Source organism: Lithobates pipiens, unplaced genomic scaffold, assembly GCF_037356315.1.
Source record: "Lithobates pipiens isolate NorthernLeopardFrog02 unplaced genomic scaffold, aLitPip1_a1.2 Scaffold_23, whole genome shotgun sequence".
Classification (NCBI taxonomy): domain Eukaryota; kingdom Metazoa; phylum Chordata; class Amphibia; order Anura; family Ranidae; genus Lithobates; species Lithobates pipiens.
In genome coordinates this window covers 89,317,354-89,337,877 of record NW_027507785.1, presented here as the reverse complement: position 1 = coordinate 89,337,877, position 20,524 = coordinate 89,317,354, and the positions used below count along the sequence as shown (strand labels likewise).

Genomic DNA, 20,524 nt, shown 5'->3' with positions numbered 1-20,524 from the left:
ATGGCGTCCAGATCTGATGGGGGACTAGCATTCCCTAACCTTGTAAAATATTAGTAAGCAATCCAACTGCGCGCCATGACCTTCTGGTTCCCTCAATGATCTTGTAATAAGTGGACGGAGATTGAAAATATATGTCTGGCACCCATACACCCTAACAGTTTGCTCTGGAATGTGAGTGTGGAGATGGACCTGGATAGGCTCTTGGGATCCATGTCTCTGCTTAGATCGCTCTGGCACAAATTATCTCACAAACATGAGCTCAGCTCTGCAAAATTGCCCTCAACTTCCTGTATCTGCAACCCCAGGCTGCCTGCTAGTCTCACCCACCAGATGTCTGGGCCTTGGGCAACACAGCACTCATTTCACTTTGGACACTTGGTAGACCCTAGAACTCAAACTACTAACATTTGCTGAACTTCAGAACAAATACGAGTTACCTCGCCAGGTGTTCTATGGATTTTATGAAAATACGTTGTTATGCCCAAACCATTACCCCAAACTTACAATTTTCAGCTCCATCCCTTTTTGAGTGCATAATCTTGGAAGGAGCTGCACCTCGGGGCCTGATCTCCAACATAAATCAGCTACTTAATTCCTATTCTATACCAAACCAGGGTAAACTGGGTGAAGTAATCATGCTGGCGTAGTCAGAGGGACAAAGGTACTCTTTACCATATCTACTGGAGCTGCACCCTGATAGTGCCCTTCTGGCTTTCAACACAGCACCTGCTGTCCCGTCTATTTGAGGAGCCGGTTCCCCTGACTCCTACATTTTTCCTGCTTGGTTTATCACCACTACAAATTCACAAATCATACAAAAAAAAAAAAAAAAAAAACATACAAATTCCCAAACCGTACAAGAAACTACTCAGACACAGCCTTACTGCTGCACGCTGTCTGGTTGTCCTCAACTGGAAGCGGAACTCCCCATCTTCCCAAGACCCCCTGTATGCCAGAATAAAAGACATGGTGCTAATGGAAAAAATTACAGCTAGACTACAGGATAGGCTGGAATTACATGATAAAGACTGGGAGACTGGGAGCTGTGGCACCTTCGGGAGGACCCCTCTTGAGACGGTTGATGAGCTATTGTTTTATTTCCCCATCCTCCTTTTCATTCCCCCTTTTCCCCCCAAATCTTTCTCTTTACCTTCCTTCCAGATCCTGCAGTGCTCTTTTGCCAGAAGTAGGAGCCAACACCTGAATTAGACAGGTATCTGCTCCCCCCTCCACCCAGTAATGTGCCAAATGTGACACCGGATCAGCGGAAGTTAAATTTCTCGGTGTAACTACACTTTAATACAGACTTCTGGGAAAATCTGTAAGCCAATCAAACAAGCAGCAAATTACATTTCCAGGGGTGTTCTATACACCAACTGTGTACAGAAAGCATCCAAGCTGACATATAGCGTTGAATTTTACAGAAAATTATAGCTCTACAAATTGAAAAAGGAACTTTTTAATAACGTACCCATTACAATATGGCTTGTGTAGCGGTTGTACATGCTATTTTAGGGGGGTTGGTTTGTTTTTTCTTCCACAAAATTGGCGTTAACCTTTAATCATAGCTGCCTGATAGGTGCACTTTAAAAATAAACTATTTTGTATTTTCAGTGTGTTCATATTTTAAAGCTCAGGCTTACTTGCATGCTGTCATTCTGCTAAACAAAAGTGTATATGGTACGTGATTTACAGATTTTTATGTGCTTGATGTTAAAAATAGTAAGAATGTGATCCTGTGCTGCCAGAATACAGGTCTTCAGTGGTCTGTTATGCCCAATGTACCAGTCACTGGTCTGGATACATGATCATTTTGATTGGCATATTGTACAGGGGCAGGGACAGTATCAGATTGCTGGAGACCCAAACCGCTGGGCTCTGTGTAGTTACAGTAGTCAGGTAAAGCTGACTACTACTTTATTTTAGTTTGTAACTGGAATTCTACTTTATGATCATTTAATCTCCTGGATTAAATTTGTTTTCTTTGCCTGCAGCTTTAATGGACTTTCTCAAGGGTGTAGCAGAATGTAGTAATACGAACACAGACTGCTGATGACAGCAGAAGACAAGTCAGTCAGCCCACCTAGTTTGCTCATTTTTCTTATTATGAGATTGTTCTAAAAGGATAGACCTTTGGCATAAACAAACACATTTAAACTGTCTGCAGCTACATGTGTGGGAATTTTCTAAAAGCAAATCCAGCTTGTAAGTGAAGCGACATCACACAGTAACCATGCCTAACAATAAACAGCGCTAACAAATACAAACAGGATGAAATATTTTATTGTATAAACCAGTTTATTGCTATGTTGCATCGTTCCAGGGAATGATGGAATTTATACGAGGTTGCACTTCTGGGCCAAAACTATAAGGCCAGGCTAAATAGAGTGCAGGTTACATGACAGTTTTTTTTGCCACCATACTCCATCAGCTGTTTGTAAAGGAGCCCAACCAAAATCCAATGGGGGTACCCAACTTAGAGTTGGGTTTTAAAGAGCACAAGTGACAGCATTCATGGAGTCACTGAGAACTTGTTCACACATGAGGTGATCTCTGAAGAGTGATCCACATTCAGAGAGCATTTGACAGGCAGCGAAGGAGCATTGTATCACCTCCTCACCATCTGCTTTAACCTCTTGATGGCCAAGACTAGCTTTCTGCAACCAGGTGCATTGCACTCGGTTGCAGGGATTTTGCAGAGTGGCCCCATTAATGTGAATGGGTTGCAGTCAGCAGCGATCGTTACAAAGCATTGCAGATGTGGCAGAAATTGTATGTATACATCCCAGGCCACTGGCCCTGCAGCTAAAGGAGGTAGCAGTTGGGAGCAGTTAAATCGTAGGGTTTTACCAGCCCTGAAACTCACATGTGAACAAGCCCAAACACTATCTAGTAAACTCAGCAACTGTACTGATGTCAAAGTTCACTTAAATGTAGAAATTGGAGAAACATGGTCTACAAAGAAAGTCACATAGTGGAACAATCGGTTGATCACTAACAGCTTGCCACCCAAGTAACGTAATATGACGTCGCGGACTTTGAGCAGCGATATCTGAATGATGCCTGCAGCTACAGGCATCATTCAGATATCTTCTTTTAGAGCCAGCGTTTCCCTTCACCATAAAAGTGATCATACTGGCTGTTCAGTGGCTTCATTTTTCTTATAAGCAGCGAAACGGGACACCCCTCCCTCCCGTCGCCCCCCGGTGCTTCTCCTGACTCGCCCCTGCAATCGTCAAACAGAGTAGGAACAGACTGTCCCCGAATGCTGACCATAGAGATTTCCAGTGGGCCAGATGGTCCCCAGAGTCTCCATTATCGTTCGGAGGCAGGGCGCATTGTTATGACGGCACGCCCGGCCCCAGCATTTGAAAAAATGCCGACGCCTCCTCTGGGAACCGGGAGTTTTTTCATTTGTTATTTCAGGATTCCCAGCCTAGAGGTGAGATATGGGGACTTACTGACCCCAGATCTCACTATAAAGAGGACCTGTCGAGCACTATTCCTATTACAAGGGATGTTTACATTCCTTGTAATAGGAATAAAAGTGATAAAAAAAAAATGTAAATGTAAAAAAGAAAGTGTCAAAATAGAAAAATAAAAAATAAAATTTCAAGAGCCCCTGTGCCGCCTCGCAGAAGCGAACACATACGCAAGTTGCGCCCACATATGTAAACCCCATTCAAACCACACGTGAGGTATCGCCGTGAAAGTTAGAGTGAGGGGAATAATTCTAGCACCTCCTCTGTAACTCAAAACATGTTACTTGTAAAAAAATTAAAAATTAAAGCGTCGCCTGTGGGGATTTTTAAGTACCGAGGTGTGGCGCCATTTTACGAGCGTGTGCATTTTGAAGCATGACATATTAGGCAGCTACTTACTTGGCATAACATCATCTTTCACATTATACAAAAAAATTGGGCCAACTTTACGGTTTTGTTTCTATACATGAAACTGTCCCCCCCCCCCAAAAAAAACGCGTTTGAAAAATTGCTGCGCAAATACCATGCAAGATAAAACGTTTAAATGGCCGCCATCTTATTCTCTAGGGCAGGGGTATGCAATTAGTGGACCTCCAGCTGTTGCAAAACTACAAGTCCCATCATGCCTCTGCCTCTGGGTGCCATGCTTGCGGCTGTCAGAGTCTTACTATGTATCATGGGACTTGTAGTTCTGCAACAGCTGGAGGTCCGCTAATTGCATATCCCTGCTTTAGGGTCTCTTTGTTTGGGGGTTCTGTGTAATTTTCTAGCCAAAAAAATAATGATTTTTACATGTAGGAGAGAAATGTCAGAATTGGCCTGGGTGGCAAGTGGATAAAAGAATACAGCTTTAAATGTAATAATTTGCAAATTACAAAAAACATTGTGATTACCTTCACCCAATCAATGATTAAAATAGACTTGGTCTAAAAACAGGACTGGCAGCTGCACACACGCACATACATGCGTGCATGTGCATTTTTGTAAGCGTGTATGCAGCTGTCAGTCCTGTTTTTAGACATTGATTGTGTGAGGGAAATCAATTTTTTTTGTAATTTGCAAAGTGGTTTCTTTCAATGCTCAACCAAGCATTTCACTATGTGACTTTCTTTGTAGACCTTGTGTTTCCAATTTCGACATTTATGCCCCTGTCATGTTGACCGCACTAGATACGGTTTTGATAATTATGTACCGATTGGTGTTGTGGTTGACCCAACTGAGACAACAATCTGTGTATTGCTTGTCGTCTTAATTTTTCAATACCGTGTTAAGATCCGGGGAATCTTTATGATCTATGTTAGACTTCACGTTTAACGGACAATTTGTGCGGTCATGCGAAGTTGTACACAAATTAAATTGATGTCCTTTTTCTCAAATCGCCTTTCAGGACAACCTTGGAGAGAGCGCAGCTCCACACATTTTCCAGGAAACACATGCAGCCTTTAAATCCCTGCTCTTCCACCATGGCTTCAGTTATTGTGTTTTCTCCGCCATGGTGTAAGTGCATGCTGGAACCAGGGAGCTGCGCTCTCTCCAAGGTGGAGGGAGAAAACCTATATCTTAAAGTGTGTCTGCCTGGAGTGCAGTGACCATCCCAGCACACCCCCCCCCCCCCCCCCCCCCCAGTATGGGCGGGAGTGATGCAGAGTCCCCAGCCTCTCCAGCTCAGGGGAAGCAATGGCCTGCAGGAGCCAGTGTTTGAGTGCCCAGGGTCTGCAGATTTGGCTCAGGTGGTTGGCGGCGTGTCCCGCATGGCGGTTCCAGGTCCTCGCTGGCGTGTGACGTCATGTCTGGCGATGCGGCTTCCTGTGCGGGCATGGTGGCAAGTGGTTCCCAGCGCCTGTAGCGCAGAGGCCAAGGGGGCGAGTCTATCGACCGTCTGTTCCGGCCCTCGATGATGCCGGGACCAGGTAAATTAAAACCGGATGTGTTATTTCTCAGTCCCTGCTGCACTCTCTGCCAAGGATGGACGAGAGACTGACAGCTATGGCGGAAGCAGGCGCCCCAGGCAGCAGTCAGGCCCAGGTACCATATGGGCTTATGCTTTGGCTATTTGTGTGATCCTACCTGCAGGGAGCCAGTGGCTGCATGGTCAGAGGGAACGTCACTCAGATCCTGCAGTTTGGACATGGTGGTTGCTATAACTGTGGTTTTGCACTGCTCGGGGCACCTTTCCCTTCTGTCTGGTGGTGGTCTATTTTTTTTTCACTAAGGGCAGGAAAGTGTTTAGAGACCCTTAGGTGAATTTCATTACCGTATTTATTGGCGTATAACACGCACCGCAAGTATAGGAGGGAATTTGAAGGAAAAAAGCTTTTAGGAGGGACGTTTAAGGGGAAAAAAAAAAACTTACATTTAAATGCCCATCAGTGCAGCCTTATCAGTGTCCAGTGCAGCCTTGATCCCCAGTGCAGCCATCGCTTGGCCGAATTTAAAATTGACGCCACCGAAACTCGCCGGAGCGGAGCGAATGCCAATGAGATCGCAGGGACTGGGCTGAGCCGAGATACACATAGCCCAGTGTACTCGGCTCTCGCCGGCTCCGCTCACAGTCACGCCCAGTCCCGCCCTCTAATGGACATAACGCAGGACCAATGGCGGGACTGGGCATGACTGTGAGTGGAGCCAAGAAGAGCCGAGTACACTCGGCTATGTGTATCTCGCGGTGATACTTGCTCCGCTCACAGTCAGTGGAGATCGGCGTATGACACGCACCCACGATATTCCCCTGATTTTAAGGGGAAAAAAGTATGTGTTATACGCTGATAAATATGGTATTCTCATTTCAGGAAAAAGCATTAGGAAAAAGCAAGCATTCAAACCCACCAAGTCAGAAGAAATGCCCTTCCTGCAAGAACCCCCTCAGGGATTTGTGGCAAAAAGCAATGGGCAGGTCCTGTATTAAGGAGTTGGTTGAAGAGGAAACATCCCAGCAATACAAGGACTTGTTCTCTTCAGTACGAGAGCATATGAACTCGTGAGTTTGGTCAAAAGTATGCTGGTACAGAGCCCGACAGGTCAGGTTGAGCCCCAGCATCCACCGTCCAGCCCTAGGGCATCTACCTCTAGAACAGAAGAGGTCGTTGACTCAGGGGATGAGGGAACAAGTACTTTTTCCTCCCTCAAGGATTCAGACGAGGAAGAAGAGGAAGATGCTAGCTGATCTACACTAGCCTCAAGATCCAGGAGGAAAAGGTGCAACTGTCGTTTCATGAAAAAATGTACCAAGGACTTGGACACTAAACAGTGTTTCCAGTCCATAGAATCCTCTCAGACGCAGTGAAGGAAGAATTGAAGAACCCTGAGAGAGGCCCCTTCTTTTCCAAGACCCTTAGGAGAAGGTTTCTATTCAAAGATAAGGAGTCAGAGGTATGGAATAAGAAACCCTGTGTAGATGCCTCATTCTCACAGGTTTCCCATTGCACAGACCTAGCATTCGAGGACACTGGCGTGCTGAAGGATATGATGGATAAAAGAGCGGACTCCCACTTGAAAAAAGCCTGAGATTCCCACATCAGCCAGCCTCAAACCCTCTATGGCTTCCATGGTTGTCCCAAGGAACCTAGAATGCTGGGTAGAGAAGCTGAGGCAGGCACATCACAGAAAGAACTTTTGGAGTTCTTTCCATGGATACTGAAGGCAGTAAAATGCATGGCTGATGCATCAGCCGAATCAGTAAAGTTGTCAGCAAGGTCTCCCCTCCGAGCAGATTTTATATCACAGCTCTTCCAAAGGACCAAGAAAAAGCTTCCACAACCATGAACCTGCGGCAGGATCTTATTCAACAGGAAGCAATTATCCGGGTCACAAAACATCAGGAAGGCCAGGGTTTCTACTCCCACATATACGTGGTGAAAAAACCTTCGGGGAAGTATTGGTTGATTCTGAACTTAAAAATCATGAACAGATCGATCCATTACAAACATTTCCGGATGGACACAATCTATTCAATAATGAAATTAATGACTCCAGACTGTTTCATGGCATCCCTAGATCTAAGGGACGCCTATTTACACATCCCGATAAATCAGGCTTCTCAACGCTTTCTTTGTCTGACCCTCAACCTGGGGACTTCAATTTGACATCTCCATTTCAGAGCTCTGCTATTTGGACTTTCATCCTCTCCCAGGATCTTTACAAAGATAATGGCGGAAGCCCTGGAGCCTCTGAAGCTAAGGGGGATTTCAGTCATCCCACAACTGGACGTCCTGTTTTTTGCAGACTCCAAAGAACAGGTCTTGACAAATCTTCAGGAGTCTCAGGCTCACCTGAAGAACTTGGGGTGCTCCTGAATCTAGAAAAATCTAATCTAGAACCATCGCACGAGATGAAGTTCCTGGGTTATACAGTAAACTCGGTGCTTCAAAAAAGTTTTTCTGACACAAGAGAAGATGAAGAAAATTCAATCCAATCTCTCAGTTTCAGTCCAATCAGCCATGGCAGTTTTAGGACTTCTCACGGCGTCAATCCCACCCATACAGTGGGCCAGACTACATTCCAGACCTCTCCAGAAGAATATCTTACAAAAATGGTCACACCAGGAGTCGTTAGAAAAACAGATCAGGCTCACCTCAAACGTAAAACAGGTGCTCTGGTGGTGGAGGAATTCAACCAACCTGGCAAGAAGTCTCTCCTGGGTTTTTCCCTTAGACAAGCCTTTAACAGCAGACGCAAGTTCTAGGGGGTGGGGAGCCCATCTGGACGGCCAAACCTCTCAGGGGGCCTGGTACAAAGCAGAAGCCTGAAAGTCCTCCAACTGGTGGAAACTGAAGGCCATTTTTCTCAGTCTCCTAGCTTTTCAACAAGCAGTAAAGGGACATCACATAAAGGTTCTCGCGGACGATGCAACTGCAGTAGCTTAGGTATTGAAACAAGGGGGAACCATGAGCAGAGGACTCCTGGAGCTGGCCAGTCAGCTACTTACCTGGGCAGAACAAAATGTGCCCTCATTGTCAGCAATCCATCTAAAGGAAACCCAGAACCTGCTAGCAAACCTACTAAGCAGAAGGAGAGTGGTGTAAGCAGAGTGAAGTCTGAGCCAAGAAGTCTTCTTGATGATCTCTGAAGCTTGGTGGCAACCTCAAATAGATCTGTTCGCGAGCCAACAGAACTTGAACATACAGAAGTTTTCCTCACTCCACCGAGAAGACCATGCAGTAGGCATAGATGTTTTCGCCCATCTGTGGTATTACCAGCTGTGCTATGCTTTTCCCCCCTTCCCCCTGATACCGTTAGTCCTAAGGAAATTCAGGGAGGAAAATACCAAGCTGATCCTGGTCACTCCCTTCTGGCCAAAAAGATCCTGGTTCGCGACATTACTAAACCTGGCCACAAAACCTCCATGGAAGCCGTCACCCAGAAAGGACCTGCTAACACAGTGGTCCGTGAAACATCCGGAAGCAGACCAGTTACATCTAACTGCTGGGTTTCTGAAGACCTCTTACAGGCCAAGGGACTGTCTAATAAATTAGTGAAGATCCTACTCTGCAGTAAGGAGGTAACTCGTGCCATGTACCTGAAAGTTTGGAAAAAGTTCAATTCCTGGTGCATGTCTAAAGGCCTCCAGGTCAAAAATGTAGTGTCAGTCTTAGAATTTCTCCATGACAGAATGGAGAAAGGGCTGACAGCCATCACCCTGAAAACCCAGGTGGCAGCTCATCAGTTTTTTTTCGAGAAGACTCTTATCCAGAGAGGTCTCAATTTCAAGATTTTTTAGGGCACTTGCACGGAATAGGCCGGTAGCCCTTAAAGTTTTTCCCAGTTGGGATTTGTCTGTTTTACAGGGTCTCCTGGGAGCTCCGATTGAAGCATCCTTAAAAAGCTTAGTTCTTAAAACTATTTTTCTGGTAGCCATTATGTCAGCAAGAAGAGTCAGCGAGCTTCAGGCCCTGTAGGTCACAAAACTTTCTGAAGGTTTTTTCAAACCAGGTAATTCTTCAAATGGATCCAGCATTTCTACCTAAGGTTTCTTCAACTTTTCACCGTTCACAAGAAATAGTCTTGCCCACTTTCTCCTCAGCTCCTGCCAATCCAGGAGGAGAAGCTTTCCACACACAGGATGTGAGGAGATGCCTGCTACACTTTCTATCAGTCACAGAATTTCGAAAATAAAATGCTCTCTTTGTGAAATTATCAGGTTCATGTAAAGGGGAAAACGTTTCCAAAAAGCACTCTGGGCAGATGGCTTAAATGGGCAGTGAGGAGGCCTACAAAGCTAAGGGAGAAATACCCCCCTCAGGTATTGCTGCTCATTCTACAAGATCAACGGCAGTTTCCTGGGCAGAAAGGCCCGGTGCAACGCCTGAAAAAATATGCAAGACTGACTGCCACATGGTCCAACTTCTCAACATTTCTCCGACATTATAGGTTGGACCTACTGTCCATCGCAGATCAAGTCTTCGGTAGGAAGGTACTGCAGGCAATGGTCCCACCCTAGGGTAAGTTGATCAGTTATCCTCTCCAAAGTTGTCCTGAAAGGCGATTTGAGAAAGACTTGGTCAGACTTACCGGTAATGGTATTTCTACGAGTCTTTCTGGACAACCATTACTTCCCTCTCTTTCATCTTAGAAGTGGTTTTAAGTATCTATCATGGTTGTTTGGTGTTTTTCTGTGCTTTGTTTTCCAGCATGTCGGAGACCACACAATAACTGAAGCCATGATGGGAGAGGAGGGATTTAAATGCTGCATGTGTTTCCTGGAAAATGGGCGGAGCTGCGCTCTCTCCAAGGTTGTCCTGAAAGGCTCTTAGAAATAACATCACCGGTAAGTCTAACTAAATCTTTTTCCCGCAAATAGAGCTTTCTTTTGGTGGTATTTGATCACCTTTGTGATTTTTATTGTTTGCACTATAAAACAAAACAAAAAAATGGTATGGTATACAATATGATATATAATGGTATATAATATGATATAGTATAATAAATATGAAAAAAAAAAAAAAAAAAGAATTTCTTCCTCAGTTTGGACCAACATGTATTCTTTTACATATTTTTGGTTAAAAAAAATCCCAATTATCGTATATTGATTGGTTTGTGCAAAAGTTATCACGTCTACAAAATGGGGGATAGAGTTATTATTTCTTTTTATTTTTTTACCAGTAATGGCGGTGATGTGCGATTTTTAGTGGGACTGTGACATAAAAGTGGACAGATCAGACACTTGACACTTTTTTTTGGACAAGTGATATTTATAAAGTGATCAGTGCTATAAAAATGCACTTATTGTATGAATGACACTGGCAGGGAAGGGGTTAACACCACAGGTCATCAAAGGGTTAAATGTTCCCTAGGGAGGTGCTTTCTAACTGTGGGGGGAGTGGAGTAGAGAGATCACTGTTGCTAATAACTAGGAACAGACAGACAATCTCATTCTACTCCCCTGACAGAACAGGGATCTGCTTTGTTTACATTCTGCCTCATTTATTGTGTCTAGTTTACATTATTTAAGCTCCATGTCTCCTTTTGCAAAGATTTTATCATATTTTCAACAAATGTATATATTTTTTGAACTGTGGCCTTTTGGTCTTTGTCCACATTGCCCATAATAGTCCCATATTTCTAGAGCGTTCTCTTGTCACATATATGAACACAGCATTATTTACATCTATGTGCATGAGTCCTAAAGGGCAGAAGCAACAAGCAACGAAGAGAAGACTAAAAAAATCTGTGCCAAACACAGGTCACAAGACACATACCATCTTTTCACTGTAGCATGCCTTCATCTTCCAGGATACCAACTGCGTCACTGACACTTTCTCAACCCATTTCCCTTGTGTCAGCATGGGAATTTCTCCCTGCAGAATTCCGCCAGCAAAAGTCCGATGGAGCATACACACAGTCGCAATTTCCGACCAAAATCTCACATCAGACTTATGCTGGCGGAATTTCTGATCGTGTGTACAGGGAATAAGACTAATCTATCGTGACATGTAAAGAGAAGAAAAAAAATAAATAAAATAAATCGCTATACATACTTTTTCTGAAGCTGCTTCGGTCCCACACTGAGCTGTCAGCAACGGTTTCGGTATGTGGGAGTGTGCAGAAGAGTCAGTCAAAAACGGAAGCCCCATATGGGTGACATAACTTCCCATTAATTTGCCAGCCGTTGTCGGCTGTCTCCTGCACACAGCATCCACCTCTGGTATGTATAGTGATTTTTGCTGAACAGGGATAGATAGGTTAAGTCTTAGAATGCGGCTGCAAGTAGATTTTGAGAGAGCTACTTTAATGCACTGAGTGCTACAATGTGGGGAAATCGAGGGACAGTTGTGATCTTTCCTCTTATCCAGTAATAAAGTTTATTTAAAGGAAGTCTAGAGTCAGTATGATCAAGGACTTACCTGCTTCCAAGCACGGGTCACTTCTTTCAAAATACTCAGGGGCGATCTGCTTCACCACAGTGTTAAAGAAGTTTATGTATGGCAGTTTGCTGATCAGCACTAAGGACTAAAAAAAAAAATAATAATGTTATTTTCCTTTATAAATTTCGACATACCAAAGTGATTGTGATGAAATTTTAAACAATCTTTAAAGCGGTTGTAAAGCCTACTGTGCTGCCTGTGTCCTCCCCTAGCGTCCTTATACTTACCAGAGCCCAATCAAGCGGTGTGCTGGATCTGTCCCCCCTCACTACACAGATCGATAGCAGCGAGTGCAATTGGCTCCTGCTGCGGTCAATCAAATTCTGTGAGGAGCAAGCAGGGGTGGGGCCGAACCACCCTGTCTGTCAATAGTGGTAGACAAGGTGGCAAGTCTGCATGAGTGTTCCCAAAGGAAGCAGCTTCCTTTAAAGTGGTTGTAAACCCTTACAAACCACTTTGACCTACAGGTAAGCCTAGATTAAGGCTTACCTGTAGGTCCAAGCAATATCTCCTAAACCTATATGGTTTAGGAGATATTTGCCCGAAAACGGGCACCGCTGTCTACGGTGCATGCGCCGTAGACAGCGGCACGCAGGCGCACTGAGCGCGGCAGTTCCAAGAATGGAGCTGCCGCATTTGTCGACTCCCGCGCGCATGCGCGGGAGTGACGTCATCGCGGCTTCGCCGAATGACAGCGGTGGAGCTGCGAGACGCCACCAGCAAGATGGATGCGGCGGACTACAGGGGACATCGGCGACTTCGCTGGCTCCTGTGTCAGGTAAGTGACACATAATGGGCTACTATGCGATGCATAGTAGTCCATTATGCTTTACCTTTGCAGGGAAAAAAAGAGGAAGTAAACTCATCAGGGTTTACTTCCTCTTTAATGTTACTTCAAAAAAGAAGAGAACAGAGGCCAAAAAAATTCTGCATTTTCAAGGCACTACATTTCAAGGTTTTATTTTTTTTTTCCTGTATAGTCTGTCCTCAGTTCTATCTGTGTGCATACACAGCTACCCTTGCATTGATGGCACAGTCACTGTGTGCCAGGATGACTGATGCACAGGAGTGATGTAATCCCACAGCAGCCAAAGAAGACGGCTAAAGAGTGGCACCCAGAAGAAGATGCCGGTGCCAGCGAGGGATGGGGACTGTTGAAGGAAAGGCAGGTTGAGCTCTGCTTTAAATTTCATTTCCAGTGAGGTACTTGAAAAAAGTGTCGCTTTTCCTGGTGGCTGCTCTCTTCGCTAAAATCTTCAAGTCCTCTAAACCCCCCATACCCCCCACAGTAATGATCAGGTGCTGTAGGGCGTAATATGAGCTGCTGGACCTGTTAAATGCACCTGTAAGAGCGACAACTATGTATGCCCTTCACCCCCCTCCTCCATTCACAAAAGCTGTATTCTAGTTTCCCGGTAAAACATTTCAATAATGGAGGGAGGTGTACCTTTCATTTATCTGCCCATCCTACTGCCCAGCATAGCCCAATGCAAATAGTGTCAGTGGGCCCTAAAAGGAATTAATATACAAAATACTATACCGTACACTAGAACAGTAATGAAAGTGATTGTAAAGGCTAAGATATATTTTTAAAATAACAAAACATGGTATACTTGCCAGCTCTGTGCAGTGGTATTGCACAGAACACCCCTGAACCTCCTCTTAGGGGGTTGCCCTGTAGGTACCCTTGGTTACGCCTCTTCTCCATGTGCCACCATAGGAAGCAGCTTCATATAGTGTATGCTCACTCCCAAGCCAGGCTGTGTGAATCCATAGACAATGACATGCTCTCAGGATTTCACAGACACAGCAGCAGGAACCAATGGCTTCCACTGCTGCCTCTCTGTCCTATGAATGTAGGGAGAGAGGAGAGAGCTGCTAGAGATGGGCACAGCATTGGATCGAGTGAGGATTCAGGAAAGTATAAGGGAGGAGGAGGGTGAAATACAAATACTGGAACAGTTTGTTACCCTAATACAGGGAATGCAATAGGGTAAAACATACCTTGGCTTTAGAATCATTTTAACTATATAAAGTTATCTAATTAAAACCCTTTTGGAAATGTAGGTCCTTTAACCTACCCATAGAAGACACTTAGCATAGCAGCACTAAAAGCCATCATTATGTCATAGTAGTAAATCCAATTTTGCATCATGCTATGTATATTAGAGCCTTTCAGAAAGCAGACAGTGATCTGTATGGGTGAACTTAACCAGATTAACATTTTTAGGTCTAGTTACAGAAAACAAACACATAACAAAGGTTTCAGAAGTTTTGAGAGCTGTCGCAGAGCACCCATTTATACTCAAACCGCAGACAGCGAGATGCGAGTCGGGGTTAATTGCACCCGCAGCCAGAGATCGGCGTTTGATGCAGCTGTCACGTTCTTAATTACCTTTTGAAAATATCCTCTTTTTAATGTCTTGTCCCGGACTTGTCGAAAATATACGTAACCATAGAAACAGGATGGATCTTTCTGTTAAAAAGACAGATATATATGAATTAAAGTCTTGAAGCAAAAAAATCAATGTGTCTTTTTATATAACAAAATTTTAGAAGGCTTGTTTTTTTTCTCTCTGTGACATTTTCAGAGGTATTTGACGATGAATCGCTTTTACAATAAAGTCGTTATTTGTTCAGATGCACTTTAGACCAAATGCAGAGAACTTAAAAACACAATCTTTAACCACTTCAATACACGCCAGTTTCGCCCCCTTCCTGCCCAGGCCAATTTTCAGCTTTCAGCGCTGTTACACTTTAAATGACAATTGCGCGGTCATGCAACACTGTACCCAAATTACATTTTTATAATTTTCTTCTCACAAAGAGCGCTTTCTTTTGGTGTTATTTAATCAGTCTAATGCAACATCCTTAAAATTGCTAGACGCACTCAAAATTGCTACACGCACTCATAATCAAAATTCAATTATGTCATAAGCTGAACATACATTGCTTGTATTGCATCAGGAACCGGCTGAAATTAACTTTGTGGGGGGGGGGGGGGGGGGGGTCCTGTTGGCACCCTCCGTCCGACCTGCCTTGATTGACATATAGAAAAAGCCAAGGTATTTTGAAAGGCGGCAATGGCTGTCAGAATAGGCTAGAAGAGAAGAATCCGTCCATCCTGCAACCTTCATACGATAAACACAAAAATGTGTATGGGTAGCTCTACCGGTGTGAAGAGCAAACTGACTGGTCCCAGCCCACCTCCTCTCACAGTAAGGGGCAATAGCTGGGAGGAGGTGGGTCAGCTCTAAACACTACTGGGACGTAGTGACATTTTCATATGAAAACACTGTGGTAAAGAACTTAAAAGGTGCTCAAGAAGGCTTTCAAAAATTAAGACAACTACAGTGGATATAAAAAGTCTACACACCCCTGTTAAAATGTTACATTTCTCTGATGTAAAAAAATTAGACAACGATAAATAAAATTGCAGAACATTTTTTCCACCTTTAATAATCGCCTATAAACTGTACAACTCAATTAAAAAACAAACTGAAATCTTTTAGGTGGAGGGAAGTCAAACTAAAAAAACTAAAATATTATGGTTGCATAAGTGTGCACACCCATGCACTAATAATTTGTTGAAGCACTTTTTGATTTTATTACACCACTCAGTTTTTTTTGGGTACGAGTCAATCAGCATGGCACATCTTGACTTGGCAAAAACACTACAAATCTGTCAGATTGCGAGGGCATCTCCTGTGCACAGCCCAGTCACCACACAGATATTCAATTGGATTCAGGTCTGAGCTCTGGCTGGGCCATTCCAAAACCTTAATCTTCTAGTGAAGCCATTGCTTGATTTGGATGTATGCTTTGGGTCATTGTCATGCTGAGAGATGAAGTTCTGCTTCCTTTCAGCTTTCTAGCAGAAGCCTGAAGGTTTTGTGCCAATATTGACTGGTATTTGGAACTGTACATAATCCCCTATAGCTTGACTAAGGCCCCTGTTCCAACTGAAGAAAAACAGCCTCAAAGCATTATGCTGCCACCACCATGCTTTACTGTGTTTATGATGTTCTTTTGGTGATGTGCATTTTTTTGCGTCAAACAAATATTTTTCAATTATGGTCAAAATTTCCACCTTGGTTTCATCAGACCAGAACACATTTTCCCACATGCTTTTGGGAGACTTCAGTTGTGTTTTTGTCAAATTTAGCTGGGCTTGAATGTTTTTCTTTGTAAGAAAAGGCTTCTGTCTTGCCACTCTACCCCATAGCCCAGACATAGGAAGAATACGGGAGATTGTTGTCACATGTACCACACAGCCAGTACTTGCCAGATATTCCTGCAGCTCCTTCAATGTTGCTGTGGGCCTCTTTGCAGCCTCCCTGACCAGTTTTCTGCTTGTATTTTCATTTTGGAGGGACATCCAGTTCTTGGTAGTGTCACTGTTGTGCTATATTTTCTCCACTTGATGATGACTGTCTTCACTGTGTTCCATGGTATATCTAATGCCTTGGAAACCCTTTTGTACCCTTATGCTGACTGATACCTTTAAACAAGGAGACTCAAGCCAAAGGGCCTATGTCCACCCCCATCCCAAGATGTTCAGGGTAGGCCTGAGGACCCACACCCTACTTATCACATATATACAAACGTGTTACACATCAAACAAAAAAAATACAAAAAAGTGACGAACACAGGGGTGAATTAAAAAGTAAAGTGGGGAGAAGGAAGTGGGAGTAGTGAAAGAGTGATCGTTGCAATACAATGGTCAGGCCCTTCGGCCAGGAATACAATTTTCCCCTGGTCCTAGCCAAAAGGCTCAGCCCTTGAGGCAAGTGTGAGAAAACGTGTGTTTGGTGAAGTGACCATGGTGCCATAAATCAAAGTGACCCTCACTCACAGTGATTGTACGGCACCCCTGAACTGCCACTGTGTACATACAAATCTTTCTTGTTTACACCTGAAGCAAACTGCTGTATTTGTGTTTGATTATAATCAATAAAAGTTATTAAATGAGAAAATGTAATTCAAACACTGATTAGTTGCCATACACAGCTGCTACAGATTCTGTTTACTTCAGTTTTGATAAAGATATCCATCTATCTAGCTATCTATATATATCTCATAAGTTTACATACCCTGCCACAACTTTTGATTTCTTGCCCATTTTTTAGAGACTATGAATGATAACACAAAAACGTTTCTTTCACTCATGGTTAGTGTTTGCCTGAAGCCATTTATTATCAGTCAACTGTGGTTACTCTTTTTAAATCATAATGAAAACAGAAATTAACCAAATGACCCTGATCAAAAGTTTACATACCCCAGTTCTTAATACCCTTTAACATCAATGATAGCTTGAAGTCTTTTGTGGTATTTGTGGATGAGGCTCTTTAACCTCTCAGCTGGTAAAGCTGCCCATTCCTCTTGGCAAAAAGCCTCCAGTTCCTGTAAATTCTTCGGCTGTCTTGCATGAACTGCAAGCTTGAGATCTCCCGAGAGTGGTTCAATGATATTGAGGTCAGGAGACTGAGATGGCGACTCCAGAATTTTATTCTGGTGTAGCCAATGACAAGTCGACTTGGCCTTCTGTTTTGAATCATTGTCATGTTGGAATGTCCAAGTACGTCCCATGCGCAGGTTCCTGTCTGATGAATGCAAAATGTTCCTCCAGCATTTTTTGATAACATACTGCATTCATTTTGCCGTCAATTTTGACCAAATTTCCTGTGCCTTTGTAGCTCACATCCCCAAAACATCAGCGATTCACCTCCGTGTTTCACAGTAGGAATGGTGTACCTTTCAACTTTGCCCAGTACGTGAGTTTTGGTGTGCGACTGTCTCTTGGCAGGTTTGCTCTTGTGCCATGTTCTTTCCATGTTCTTTCCATTTGGTTATGATATATTTGATGGTGCTCCTAGGGATCAAAGATTTGGATTTTTTTTTATAACCTAACCCTGACTTCTGTACTTCTCAACAACATTGTCCCTTACTTGTTTGGAGAGTTCCTTGGTCTTCATGGCAGAGTTTGGTTAGTGGTGCCTCTTGCTTAGGTGTTGCAGCCTCTGGGGCCTTTCAAAAAGGTGTGTATATGTAATGACAGATCATGAGACACACAGGTGGACATCATTTCACTAATTATGTGACTTGTGAAGGTAATTGGTTCCACCAGAGCTTTTTATGGCCTTCAGAACAAAGGGGGTGAAGACATACGCACATGGCAATTATTCGTTTTTTTATTTCTGAAAAATCGTTTTATGTATATATTTTTCTAAATTTCACTTCACCAACTTAGACGATTGTGTTCTGATCTATTACATATAATTCAGATTAAAAAAAACATTGAACTAAAAGGCTTTAATGTAACAAAATAGGTAAAAAGCCAAGGGGGCAAATACTTTTGCAAGGCACTGTGTGTGTGTGTGTGTGTGTGTGTGTATATACGAGATATATATATATATATATATATAGATATATAGATATACACACACACACACACACACACACACACACACACACACACTTTAAATGTATACATATTTGCCAAACTGGAGCTTAGTTTATTTTAGTTTAGTCTGTAAGTTGCCAAACCTTTAAATAAACGGGCGAATCTCGGTCCATCTGATCCAAGACACAATGCAGGGATGACTTCCTGCCCATCGACTGACGGAACCTGAAGCAGAACTGAGTGTCCCCCAGGCAGCCTGGAAAGGAAAGCCAAAAGCAAACAGATGAGCTCACTCAAATCAATCACTGTCACAGAACAGAAACACTGTGACTACCGGGAAGTGGAGCTGCACACATTAATCTAGCCACCAAATAAAAAACACAGGATCAATATTTATATGCCAAATTACAGTCTGCACTTCAAAGCCACAGAAATGTTCCAGTGACCTTTCTTACTTTGAGGCCATGATACGCTCAGAAGAGCTACAAGCAAACCTCTACATGTTTATACAGCAATAACTTTCCCACAGTATGACATCATTAGTATTACCTTCATGAAATGTTGATGACCCTTTATATAACTAGGAATGGGAAAGCTAAAAAGAAAGGATGTTTTTCCAGTCTATTATATTGTAAAAACATTGTGCCTCAATTAATAATGCTTCATAGAAATTACCTCCAGCCACCATTACTTTTTAACCACTCGACCTCCGGAATATTCATGGCTAGGCCACTTTTTTCAATATGGCAACTGACAATTGCGCAGTCATACAACACTGTACCCAAATAAAAAGTAAGTCATTTTTTTTCCCCACAAATAGAGCTTTCTTTTGGGAGGTATTTGATCACCACTGCATTTTTTATTTTTTGCACTATAAAAAAAAAATTAAAAAAAAAGTCCGACAATTTTGAAAAAAAAAAAGTTCGTTTTACTTATCTAATAAAAAAAATTATAACTTTCTTCATAAATTTGGGCCAATAAGTAATCTGCTACATGTTTTTGGTAATCACCGACTTATAGCAGGGCGGCAATATTGCAGTATATACACACACATGTGATCTGGCACACAGCTGCCACCCTGGAGCTGTAAGACTGCTATAAGGCGGTCACCAAGTAGTTAAAGTAGGAGTGAACCAAAAGTACTTTAAAGTGATATTAAAAGTAGTGATGCACCGAAACATATCGGCCGAAAATGCCCTTTTCGGCAATTTGCCGAAAGAGAAAAACGGCCGATAATGGAGCCGAAAATGGGGCATAGCCTGGGTGGGGGCAGGGCTCCGCCCCCGCCCCTGGTGACGCCCATCATGGGGGGTGTATAGCGCAGGAGAGCCACCTCCGCCGCCTGTTTGATCACAGCGTGGGGAACATCACAGCTTTCATTTCAATAGCTGTGTGTTCCCGGCCGCGCGCAGTCACACACAGCCCCTCCCCCTTGTCCGGGCACTTAGATAGACAGATCATCCACAGGATTGGACGGATGATCTGTCTATCAAAGTGCCCGGACAAGGGGGAGGGGCTGCGTGTGACGGCGCGCGGCCGGGAACACACAGCTATTGAAATGAAAGCTGTGATGTTCCCGGCGCTGTTATCAAACAGGCGGCGGAGGCGACTCTCTTCCCTGCACACAGTGCACAGGCTGGCTGCAAAATGGCACACAGGCTGCAATGGGACACACTGGCGGCAATGGGGCACAGTGGCTGCAATTGGCTGCAATGGGGCACAGTGGCTGCAATGGGGCACAGTGGCTGCAATGGGGCACAGTGGCTGCAATGGGGCACAGTGGCTGCAATGGGGCACAGTGGCTGCAATTGGCTGCAATTGGGCACACTGGCTACAATTGGCTGCAATTGGGCACACTGGCTACAATTGGGCACACTGGCTGCCATGGGGGATGCCTCCTGTACCGTGTCCCCAGTCTCTGACCATCTCCTGTACCGTGTCCCCAGTCTCTGACCATCTCCTGTACCGTGTCCCCAGTCTCTGACCATCTCCTGTACCGTGTCCCCAGTCTCTGACCATCTCCTGTACCGTGTCCCCAGTCTCTGACCATCTCCTGTACCGTGTCCCCAGTACCGTGTCCCCAGTCTCTGACCATCTCCTGTACCGTGTCCCCAGTCTCTGACCATCTCCTGTACCATGGCCCCAGTCTCTGACCATCTCCTGTACCATGGCCCCAGTCTCTGACCACCTCCTGTACCATGGCCCCAGTCTCTGACCACCTCCTGTACCATGGCCCCAGTCTCTGACCACCTCCTGTACCATGGCCCCAGTCTCTGACC

At 44.1% G+C, this 20,524-nt stretch overlaps 1 protein-coding gene across 1 annotated transcript in view; it reads right to left on the bottom strand.

Annotated features, from left to right (window-relative positions):
* The window catches only part of DENND6A (DENN domain containing 6A), a 107,901-nt gene that overhangs the window by 48,703 nt on the left and 38,674 nt on the right, over positions 1-20,524 (bottom strand). Inside the window, exons 4-6 of the mRNA XM_077452019.1 lie at positions 18,389-18,501; positions 14,238-14,318; positions 11,822-11,927 (exon numbers count right to left, since the gene is read on the bottom strand). Coding sequence (XP_077308145.1) covers positions 11,822-11,927; positions 14,238-14,318; positions 18,389-18,501 — 300 coding nt within the window. The remainder of the gene's footprint in view (positions 1-11,821; positions 11,928-14,237; positions 14,319-18,388; positions 18,502-20,524) is intronic.